The following is a 12691-nucleotide window of genomic DNA, read 5'->3' as shown; positions in this document are numbered from 1 at the left end:
TGAAATATAAGTTTTGATGATGAGATGTTTACTTCGCAACTGGGCATTTATTTCTAGTATCACAAACACAACTTCCGCAGTTCGCTGAGGCGGCCACTGTACTGATTCGTTACATTATTCATCATCTGGATGAGCAAGCTCCGAATAAACCAAGCATCCTTCTCATGGCACTGAAAGTTCTCTGCGAGGGTCGCAAGGAAGTACAGCATCCAGCGGGTAGTTCATCCACGTCATCTATTATTCCCGCATCCGGCATGAAATATTTGAAGTACCCAGAGGCGCATGGTAAATCACCTTCAGTCGGTGGTACAAGTGGCTCATCCGGAGTCGGCGTAAGCTCCAGTGGTAGTGGATCGGATAAAGACAGTCCGAAGAGTGAAATGAAACGTTCGCGGTCTGATTTATCCTCTGTGATTCTACAACAGTTAACGACACCACTTGGCATCGGAGTATTTACATTTGCCGCACTCAGTGAAGAACAAATTGATTGCACGGTATTTTTCTCCACATATTTCATATATGAAACATTACCAAATGTTCACTTTTTTCAGGATCTCTTCGTTAAATCTAACATCCAATGTCTGCAAGCCGTTAATGGCGGCGACATATTGTTTAAATGGTGTACGAGCTCTCTGACCACGTTGGCAAAGTATCGAACGAAGTACGAAGAATGCACCATTCACGGGAAACCACTGTATCTCCCGATTACTACAGCCGAAGCGGGAACTATCAAGTCAAATCTGTCCCAAATTGAGTCGGATATCTCCAATCTGCTACACGCTATTTCACTCCCTGTTGTTGAACCATTAACACCGGCGAAGATTACGCTTTTGTCACAGTGCGCAATGTCTGCACTCTACTGTGCCGTATTGACATCTACGTCTATTAGTGTTCTGGCGATGGCCGCTAGCGGTTCACAGAAAAGCGCGTCATCCTCGCAACTACAGCAAAAAGAACCGATATCCAGCACGCAATTTCAAAAGGAGAATGACGAAGAGGAGGATTTTGCTCGAATCGTTGTTGATCGTGCTTTGGAAATATTCACGAAAATCGGAAGTATTCTCAAGAGCTCAACCAGAACACATATCTACCAGAATCACGTTTGTATGGGAGCTTGGCTACTGATCTCTGGCATCCAAGGAACAATGGGTGCCTCTGGTAACCCCAGTGGGGGAAATGTTCAGCAAACTGCATCAGTAAAGACTTCGGATGAAAGTATGAAGGGCAGAAGTCCGCTAAAAACTCTAGACGTGCCGCAGATGGCATCGGCAACACCGACCCCGGCTCTAAGGGTAAACCTGTTCAAAGTGCAGCAGGGATTCGGTGTGTTGAATGCTGCAATTGCGCGACACAGTATCACCCTTCTTACAGAACTGATCGATGATCTCCGCATTGATTCCCGCTCGGATGATGACGAATACAGCAGCATTGAGTCAGCTGGGTTCGATATCCTCGGGCAGTATTCTTCCATCCAGCGAGTAGTCCGTGTATTAAACAGTGCTACATTGCAACAATTGCTAACGTTCCTGGCTACTGTATCATACCGGAAGGCTTGCACTCTGCGGAGAATCAACACGAAAAGCACAAACGAGGGGGAGCCGATGAGCTACAGTGATTCGACTACTTACTACAATGATACGTTCTCTTGCTCGGAGGAAAGCGAACCGGAGGAGGAAGACAGTGACAGTTATCTTGGACTTTGGTTCAAAGAAACCTTATCTCCTGAAGCCAACGAGGAAATGACTGAATCTCAGGAGCAGGAGAAAAAAGACGAGAAACGACACGGAAGCAATTTGGTCCCGGCTAAGGACGAGCCTCACGAGTATCTGAATTTGAGCTCGTTAATTTTCAATTTCTTCGATGCATCACTGGGAGGGCAGCATATCTATCTTAGCCGATACGTACGGACTGGACTCAGTGAACAGCAAATGGTTCTTCTCGCTAACATTCTTCGCGACTTGGATCGAGATTCGGCCAGAGGTGAACCCGAGAATTCAGGCTGTCTGCAGTGGCAAAATGCAATGATTAAATTTTCCGGATCGGTTGGAAGATATTTGCACAATTTGATATCGAACTCACTGCTGAATGAATCTTTACAATCGGCGCTTCTGCTTCATCTTGGTGTTTCGCCGTGGACACAGGATTCCAACATGTGGCCGCTGCAAGTTTACTCGCGAACATTGGCTGTGCTTGTGCAGATTCTACTGTTGAAACCATCGCAGGAGAAGGAAGCCGCTTGTCTGTCGGTTTGGCACAGACTTGTTAACACGCTTGTCGAGGGTGTTTGCTGCACAGCCCTGCCGAATGAGTCGGAGGTTGAGGATTTGAATGTGGAACACGCCCAGCTCTTGCTATTTCTGTTCCACTCACTGAATTTGATGCAGAAAAAATCTATCCTGTTGCTCACAGCTGGAGGGGTAATCCGTTGTTCGGAAGTGTGTCGTTCCGTCACTCCTGAAAAACCACTACGAGACAACCAAATTATGCTGCTGTCTCGGCTGCTCCTCTTTCTAGAATATCTAATGAAGCATTTGTACAACCCTCCAAACGTTTTGCTTGAGCAGGTTCGTTGGAATTTGTTCAGCGTGTTCACGGTGGATTCGGAGCAGAAAATTACCGATTTGATCAACTATAAGACCAAAATGATGTCATTCTGTCGCAAGGATATCGAGGATAAGCACCGCAAGCTAGCAAATGAATTCAGCGTGGGAGGAGTGAAACCAAAGTTCTACTCGTTGACAACCGTGGACTCGAAAGTACAGCAAGAATTCAAGCTAGACGGATTGGCATGGAATTTCATTCTTTGCACACCTGACAAACTGAAATATCCCTGGCTGATTGATGCTCTCATAGATATTCTCAGTATTACGGATATGTGTCTAGCGAAGATCCCGTTCCAAACACTGTGCGCTGTCCATTATTGCTTCAGTTTGTGCTGGAAGTTGCTGCTCGGGTTACCTCCTTCCACGCAGCACGTGGAAGCGCTAATGCAGGAGAAGATCCCAAATCTACATTCGTTGATATGGTCGATTCGTTGTCTGCATCCAATCACTCATTCACACTATTTGATTGTTAACAGTCTCGTGAAACAGGTAAGTTGCGTACGGGGAAATTCCACGCCATATCAACCGGCCGTTGACCCGAGCATCGTTGATTTTTTTTAAACTTGGTACGGAAACTACCTAAAATCACAATTTTTGTTAACATATGACCAATTTAAGTTACGACTGATTTTAAAAATGACGAATTCAAAATCATTGATCTTTCTTCCAAAAAATCGTGAGAAAATCGTCTGTTTATAAATGATACCTACAGTAGTTCAACTCATTCGGAGTGTCATTGATGAACATTGAACATTGGTCCAAGATTAAAGGCCTGAAGAACACCACAACTTACAGAATCACATGGAGATCTCTTGTTTAGAAATTCAACAAACCGTGAACGTTCTGTTAGACAGGAAGGTAATAATTTAACAGCTGTCCTGTTGAATTTAAAAATAGATTTCAATTTCCAACAAAGCAGTTTGTGATTGATGGAGTCAAAAGCCTTACTAAAATCGAAGAGGGCCAGAATTACAACTTGCCTCTCGTCGACAATGCGAGCGATTTTCCATGCTTCTGGGAATGTAGATTTAGTAATTATGCAATTGAAAATTTCAGTGTATACGGGGATAAGTACATTAGATGCTTTCTTCAATATTGTTAGGCTAATTTGATCATAGCCGATTACCTCACATGTTTCGAGATTGAGCTCTTCGTATGCCGTATACCGTACCGATAGAAGTCATCTATACATTCATAAATCTCGGTGGTGGAGTATCGATTGCTGTCACGAGGTGACTAACCAGTTATCTAGATCCAGTCCTATTTATCTCCTACTTGAACGACTGAGGGTTTTGGTGGAAGTTCATCTCAACACTATCAGTATCGGCGTAATTTATCTTCCGCCGAACAGGAAAAACGACAGCACGGCAATTGACGAGCATGTGGAATCCATTGGTTCTGATTCAACTCGTTTGAAAGCCCACTCTCCTGCTCTGGTTAGAAACGAGAGTTGTCATAATAGCCTACATAACAAAGTTCTCCAGTCCACACTTGTATAATGTTTAATCTTTTTGTTTTTGTTTTTTATCTATACATTCCGTAGTGATTCGCTTTACCGAAAATACTCTGTCGACATTTATTAAAGCTTGAAGTTGGCATGAAAGAAAGATACTCTATCAGATTAGCACGCCCGAAGGCAGTTTCAAATCGTTATATTTTGAATGAAAATAATTACTCATTGTTTTATGAATACTTAAAACACGTAGTCCTAATTCCTACTTTACAACTTTTTTTCATACATTTTCAGATATTCTACAAAAAAAAACATCATCTTTAGCATAATCTTTTCAATTTATCACGAAGCTAAACTTATTCATTATTATCGAAGCTCCATTATGATGTTCTACTAATCAAACAGTCGAAAAAATGCCATAACTACTGCTAATATTTTAATAATATTTTTAGGCTGTGTGAAAGATGGCGAGAGATAATGGAACATAGGTGTGCTCATAAATGATTCGTAAAAATCATGCGTTTGTGTTTCGAAAAATCGGTTTCCGGCCAACACAATATGTGCTATCCTGATTTCTTCTGATTTTTATTTTCATTCTGCCTGATTTTTGAAAATAATAGTCGGCAACCCTGACTGTACGTCAAACATCCCTAAAGCCTGGTTTAGAGCAAGGCGCTTGTATAAATGTATAACAGGTGAAGCAACATCATCACTTTAATAAGAAGGGGATTACGGTTTGTGGTTGTTTGTTTTGTTATTGCTAGGATACGCCATTTTTGCATTTTCACATGCAAGAGTAGTGGATGAACCGGATGAGAATGAAATTCTACAAAATCATCTCTTCTTTTTCACATAAATTTGCGAAAGCCGAACATAGTAGGCATCGTTCGAATAAGCGTCGTGGCAGTTTGTAGAGAGCCGCCGGCAGCTGTTTGTAAACAATACCGACAGCAATTCCAATATGGCTGAAAGTGCATTTCATATGATTGTTTCACCTGGTATATATAGAGGCGCCTTGGTTTAGAGCAAGGCGTTGTACTATAGGTGGACCGCAATGTCAAAATTGCTGTTCGGCCATTGCTCGTGAAAAAACAAATTTGTTTACAAAACAAGTCGTATCTTTTGGTGACAAATGCATTCGTTGGCAATATAGCTGCTCGCGCTTTACTGTCGAATCATAACAGTGCAGAAGGATGTTTTAGTATATCTTTTCGCCTTCCTTTCCAAGCAAAATGTACTTCTGTTTGACTCCCATCGGCGGGGAAAAGAGTACTACCAGCTTACGGCGATGGTGACAAAAAAATAACGCTGATTGTGACTCCACTGATTTCGCTCAGGGATGATGATGATGTTGGATTAAAGAGGCTTTAAACTTTTCACGTCATTCGCCTCTAAATCGCTCAGGAAGGAGGAGAATGCTGTGCATATACCGGGAAGGAGATCCGGAAAGGGCCGTTACAAGTAATTGGCTAGAGCAAAAGGTTGTGCACTATATTCCACGAATATATATTTGCTCATTTTTTCCTTAGCGAGTTGACATTGAAATCATAACCACACACTCAAACAAATAGTAAATAATTCTGAAAGTCTCGCTACTCGTCTCACGTCATGTCCTGAAAGTGTCAACAACGAAACACCTATAGTTCAGCATCTTGGTTTAGAGTTACCGTGAATTGCGAACAAAGAGCTCAAAAAATCGTGGTGAATAGAATGATTTTGTTCGCGTTCACGTTCATATTAAAAGTTCGGGCGTAAACGTGAAATAAATAAACATCGATCTTCAATAAAGTGATTCAGAAAAAAATATACAGTTGTTCACGAATGAACCCGAGGATACGAATTTTTTCAACCCGCGCAGAGATCCGATTGAATGAAATTGCATCTATATCTAAATTTTCATTGAAAACTTGAGATTTGCTAAACATAACCTTTTACAGTTCACTGTGAAATAATTTTCAGAATGCCTTGGGACACTCGAACGTGAACATGAACGGGGAAATATTTTGACGTCTATATTCACCACTGTTTTCACGTTCACGTTCACCGAAGTCGGTGAACTATGGTGAGTTCACCAACATCTCGATTCCACGGTATAAAGTCAGAATCGTTGTGAAATATTGGATTAATCCACTTTTATCAATATGAATTGTGTTTGAACAGGCTTTTCAACTGGAAAATGTTTATTCCTATCGTTTCAAGATGGTTTCCTCGCGTTTTATATATGGAGTGATGAATTATTAACAAAAAAGTGTTTGTCCACGTTCATGTTCACGGGAACTCCAAACCTACCTTAAATTGGAAGGGTTTTCCTATAAAAAAAAAAAAAAAATATATCGAAGGGAGGCAGCTTAGTTCTCAATGTTTGCAATTGCAATTTGATTTTTGAGCTAGATTTTTCAACAGTGCATTTAGTATGCTATTTTTTAGTGATGAAACGGATAGTGGTTTCACCGAATACCGGATAACGGATATCCGGCCCAAGGCGCCTAGAAGTATATCCTAAGGTGGGCCAACTTTCTAAAACCACTCTCCAGCCATATTGGAAGTCTACTGTGTTTTGTTTGTAAACAAAACACAATACGCTTGTGCCAAAGCTCGCTCGGGATCAGTTTGTCTCTTTCACGCTTCAAGCAAATAATTCCCTACGAGGCCGGCGGCCGGATATTCGGTTCTTTATAAGCTAATACAAAATTGAGAGAAACGACATGAAGCAAATAAAGCGTTGAATTTTAGAAAAAAATAAACACATTTTTGAATGAAAATTATGAATTTTTTCGTTTAGAATAAATATCCTATTCAATAGTGTATCATGTTTGCTACAAGGAATCTAGGACAGTTTTTTTTCTGATAATGATTCATAACATTGAGATTTGTGTGTTTTCTAATAATTCTAAAACTGGTCCAATGAGAGTAAGAATTACGTGTTTTAAGAACAGCAATCAATGATTTTTATTGAGATTGCAAAAAAAACTTAAAACTGTCTTGGGATGGTAATCTGAGAGGGGATTCACTTACTTCATTATAATTCGAATTTATTATGACCAGCGACTCATTCATTAATATGACGACCTAACAATTGTTAGGCTAGATGGAGTAGTGTGTTGGGCTTTTATATATTCGAAGTAATTCCGCATGTTGCTGCAAACAAAGATGAGATATTGATAACATAATAACATTTCTGACATATCAGTAATCACACCTTATTTACGTGTGAATGATGTTTATATGCTTATTATGTTATGCTTTATCTTAAGTTAATAAAAATTTTATATATTTTTTCTAATATTCGGTATCCAGCCATATAACAAATATTGGCCGGATACCGGATATCCCTTTCATCTCTATTATTTTTCCTGAATAGTTTATAAATTTTCCAACAATTTTGAGGAACATCATACTTAAATCAGATATCTGGATTTTGAGTAACGATTTTTTGAAAGGAAGATCAATGATTTTAAATCGTCATTTCAAGAAATCAGTCGTAATTCAAATTGGTTATATGATAATGAAAATTGTGAATTGGGTGTTACTGCCGATTTGACGTGGAATTGCTCCACGAGAAATTATTTTTTTGTTATTGTTGCTAATCATTACTCGTTTCAGGGCATGTATACACAATCGGCGGAAGCACTCTGGAATCGTTTGACCGATCACGTCTCGGATGTTAAATACAGCCTCAAGCTCACAATGCTCGGATTGGAATCGTTTGCGTCCACATTCACGCCAGATCAGCCACGATTATCGAAAATAATTCTGCTGGACAGCCTGGTGTCACATTTATACGCCATCTGTTGGGCCGAGAAGGAAGGTGTTAACATTAAAACGAAATCCAATGCAAATAGCAGCAGCTCGTCTAGCAGCAGTAGCAGTAGTTCAACTAGCAGCAATAGTAGCACCACATCTGCTTGTTCTAGCGCGAGTGAAGCGAGTGCTGCATCGGTTGGAGCAGCAGGGCAACAGCAGCTGAGCGTTACGAGTGGAGTTCCATCCACCACTGATGTTTCCACAACCGCTAGTCCAGGGGTTGATTCGAACAAATCGGACTCACGCAATGATTTGACCCGCAGCCTGATGGCGAAGCTTATGAAGGTTCTAGAAGTTGTCAAGGAAGCTACCTATAAGACCATGTTCCAAAATCTCAGTGGACAAATTCCCGCCACATTGATCGAACCATTGATTGCTATTTGTGGCTCGAAGAACAGTTTTTGTCAGGATTTATCCGCACAACTAGTCGCACTGATCACTGGACAGGACAAGGATGTGATTTCGGTAGAATGGCGCAAAAATCTGTCTATTACAAGCGAAGACAACTTCGCAAGTGGATCATTCCCAGCTGAGGTTCACACACTAACCGTGATTGAGGGCCACCTAACAGAAACATCTAAGCATCTCACCTATTCGATACTTCTTTCGCTAAAACATTCGCTGAAATCGTGTATCAACCTGATTTATTACATGCTCCCAAATTACGACGATAAACAGCTTGACGATGAGCTGAAGGAGGTTCTAATCCCGATGATTTTCGACCTTCGTTCTGAATATTTGTACGATGTGGTAAACAAATGCCTCGAGTCGCTGCTAGGAGGTGATTCAAACTCGGAAACATACCAACTTCTTGCCTACTCGAATATTCTTCGCCACAGCTATCGCTTCCTCATTGAATACAACGAGCTGTCCGCCCAAGGTGAGACGGTAACTATCGAGGAGACTGTTCTGCACAGCATCATCAAATTCTGGGAATCCATGCTCGAGAAGACCATCGGATTGAAAGCGATGCGAGAGTTCTTTTATGAGAGCAAGAAGGGCAACTTGGTTCAGATATTGCTCTCGTTCACCGGCACCAATCTGTGCCAGAAGTATTCGACGAAAGTGTTACAGTTCTTCGAGAAATTATTTGCCGCATCGGAGAAACTTGACGCCCAATTCGACGAGGAGGAGGTATGTAATTGTATCAGTGAGCTTGCTAGTGCGGATGCATCGAAGCTTAAAAGTTGGCTTAGCCATATTCTGCTGGGTCCTAGAGGGGCGAATCTAACTGCGGGGGATTCGAACGCCTCGAGCAACGTTCCAACTCCGACCAATATGGCAACTGTGTCGGCTATTCCTAGCATTACCGATCAGCTGGTGGTATCGGCAACGTCGGATAACAACACCGGTAACAATGCATCGGTGGGAGGCGATCCGGATGCTATGGATATCGACTATGAGTGTATGATGCCTTGGCAGAGGGAAAACAGCCGTACCGGAAATGATACTGTGGATGAAGCGCTAGAAAAGAACGGGAAGCTTCTGCAAGCATTCGTGAAGTACATCGTGGCGGAAAATAGAATTGCGCCGTCGGTGGCTGAGGTTCTTTTCCAGGCTTTGATCCAAATCGGACACAATCTGTTGTGTCCGGCACAGGAAGCAATAGAATTTGCCGATCTACTGCAGGTGATGATTACGCTTGCCGATGCGGGGAAAGGTCGCGGTCATGCGCTGTTGTTTACGGCTGCAGTCGATTGGTTGGAAATTTCGAAGAACCAAGTTCTCGAAAGCAAGGGAAATAGATCCGGTTCGAAGGCGGCAGTACAGCTGGAGAATGTTACTGCGATTTTGAAATACATGAGCGATTTACTGCTCGGATTGGGAGCGTCGGGAAGCCGTTCGATGAATCCTCCCTGGGACGAGGAATCCCCGTTGGACGCGGACGATATTCTAGAAGACCTGGGCGGAGATGACGACGACAGTGCCGTGGAAGATTCGGACGAAGATAGTCTTAGCAACAAGTTGTGTACATTCTCAATCACACAGAAAGACTTTATGAACCAGCACTGGTATTACTGTCATACCTGTAAGATGGTTGATGGGGTTGGTGTTTGCTCTGTGTGCGCTCGGGTATGCCACAAGAATCATGACATCAGCTACGCTAAATACGGAAATTTCTTCTGTGATTGTGGCGCCAAAGAGGACGGATCCTGTCAGGCGTTGTTACGTCGTAGCAATTTGGGCCACGCAGATGATTCAATTCTGGGCACCTCTCTACCCAGATCATCAGAGGCTGAGTCCGTTCTACTGACCAGTTCGCTCAGACGTCGTGTTTCAAGTCCCACCAACCAACACAACCTCTCCGGAGGTGGTCAGATGTCGGAAAAGGAACAGCTGCTGGCTAAAATAATTGAAAGCTCCAGGGATGCCTTGGGTAATCAAGATCAATGGAAGGTGGTCGTGCGGTGTATTTTGGCATTCTTCAATTCGCTGATGCCAGCGATCAAAGAACATTGTGCGAAATATTCTACAGTTGGGTGTCATCTTCGTGCTCGCAATGCCTTGGAACGATTGCATCAACCCGAGAAATCATATTCATTTAGCGATCAAATTATGGTTGCAACTCTGGGTTCTCAGGAGGGAGCGTTCGAGAATGTTCGGATGAACTTCTCCGGCGAACAAGGACAAACCATCAAACAACTACTGTCAACAAATTTGGTTCGCCGGGTGGCACTCTGCTGTCTGGCATCACCCCACGGCAAGCGCCAACAGTTGGCTGTATCGCACGAGAAAGGAAAAGTAACAATTCTACAACTGTCCGCTCTATTGAAGCAAGCTGATGCAGCAAAGAAAAAATTGACCCTTACAAGACTCGCTATGGCTCCCATCCCGTGCACCGTTCTCTCGTTAGCTTCGAACCCTGCGAACGAAGATTTCCTGGCAGTCTGTGGCCTAAAGGAATGTCATATTCTCACCTTCACCAGTACCGGAGCAACGAATGAGCATATCGTACTAACACCTCAACTTGACACCGGCAACTTCATCAAGAGAGCAATTTGGTTGCCGTCTTCGCAGACGAAACTTGCATTGGTTACCGCCGACTTCGTCAAAATTTACGACCTGGCCGAAGACAACTATAGCCCACAGTACTACTTCCTAGTGCCGAGCGGCAAAATTCGCGATTGTACGTTCGTCTATCAAGAAGACACATATTACATGCTTATAATGTCGTCGCATGGCTACATCTACACCCAGCCACTGAGCGATGAGAGCCTCGCCAAGCATGGACCGTTCTATGTGACAAGCACCCTGGAACTGGATCACCCTTCAATCACCGACGATAATGGGCAGATTCTCGGAGGAGGTGTCTCCATTTACTATTCACATGTACTGCAAATGCTGTTCTTCAGCTATGTCGCCGGTCGAAACTTCATGGCTCCGCTGACCAATACTAACCAGGGTGTAAAGTGTGTCATCAATTTGATATCAAATCCAGCCTCGAAGGTGTTCTCTAAATCAACCACCCAACCCCTCTGCCAGTGGACCGAAATTCCCGGTCATCCTGGACTCATTTGTGCGATGATGCAGAACCTCAACAATCCGGTTATATTCATGATAAAGCCAGATGGATACGTCGCCCAGGAAATCAAGGCGCAAAATGCTAAAGCGAAAATAATGGATATGGTTGCGATTCGGCACTCGGTTTCGGGCGTCGAAAAGACCACATTGATACTGCTCTGCGAGGATGGTAGTCTGCGTATTTATGCTGCCCATCCCGAAAACACGAGCTATTGGCTATCGCCGGAAATTCAACCCATTGGCCATCAGTTCCAGACTGGTGCGTACTCAAAAACTCGCAAATCCAAGAAGGCCAGCAAACAAAGCAACAGTGGCCAGACTAGTGGAAAAAGTGGATCTAGCACTGCTCCGACGTTCCCGATAGACTTTTTCGAGCACTGTCTTCTGATGAACGAGGTTGAGTACGGGGGAAATGATTTGCTGCAAATTTACAACATTCAACATTTGAAGCATCGACTCAATTCGACGGGTCTCTATGTAACCTCGACGCGAGCCAATGGATTCACGCTAGACGTAGTTAATAATGAGGCGAATATGGTTATTACAGGTGAGTTGGAATTGTTAAAACTGTTATTTAGTTATATGCACATGATCATTATCTACATAAAGGGTGTTCCACATCGGATTGCATCACGGAAAAAACGCTTTAAAAAGTGGCCCATTGGGTATTTTTTCTTAAAAATTTGGTTAGAAGTAGTTTAGAGTGCATTGTTTACACTGTTTTTTTATCGCTGTAAGTTTTTCAAAAATTGGAAAAAAATGACGTCACCCGAAAAGCAACATCGCGAATTGATTTTGCGCAAGCTCCTGGAAAATCCTCAATTCTCCCATCGGGACATCGGAAAACAACTCGGGATCGTGCTGTCAACGGTGGGTCGTGTGATTAAACGTTACTATGAAACTCTGAGCATCGAACGGAAGGAGAAATGCGGTCAGAATGGATGTTCTATTAGTGAACAGGAACACAAGCGTGTCGTGAAAGCGTTTAAGCGGAATCCCAATGCTTCGGGCAGGGATGTGGCCAAAAAGCTGAAACGAACTGCATTCGTTCAAAGTGCAGAAGGCTTCAAATCGAGACGAACGACAAAACACGAGGGCAGTCCGATAAGCACTCAGCCTACAAAAAAATTGTTTGGAAAAGTGTCGATCTCAACATAGTCTCCTTTTAGCTCGATACACTTGACCCAGCGATGCTCTAACTTCTTTAATCTATCTAAAAAATACGTTTTCTCGAGGTCTGCAAAGTAGGCCTCCGTGGCGGCGATGACCTCATTCGACTCACATTTCTGCGCGGCGAGTGACTTTTTCA

The 12691-nt window shown here is 42.9% G+C and overlaps 1 protein-coding gene across 2 annotated transcripts in view; it reads left to right on the top strand.

Moving 5' to 3' along the window:
* Positions 1-12691, top strand: part of LOC129780254 (40S ribosomal protein S8-like) — a 263344-nt gene that overhangs the window by 449 nt on the left and 250204 nt on the right. For both annotated transcript variants that reach the window (XM_055788315.1, XM_055788314.1), the window contains exons 3-5: positions 58-494; positions 552-3092; positions 7660-11929. In XM_055788315.1, the coding sequence (XP_055644290.1) occupies positions 58-494; positions 552-3092; positions 7660-11929 (7248 nt within the window). The remainder of the gene's footprint in view (positions 1-57; positions 495-551; positions 3093-7659; positions 11930-12691) is intronic.

This window comes from Toxorhynchites rutilus, chromosome 3, assembly GCF_029784135.1.
Source record: "Toxorhynchites rutilus septentrionalis strain SRP chromosome 3, ASM2978413v1, whole genome shotgun sequence".
NCBI classification, from domain to species: Eukaryota; Metazoa; Arthropoda; class Insecta; order Diptera; family Culicidae; genus Toxorhynchites; species Toxorhynchites rutilus.
Note: the sequence above shows the minus strand (reverse complement) of the source record. Positions and strands in the feature narration are given on the sequence as shown.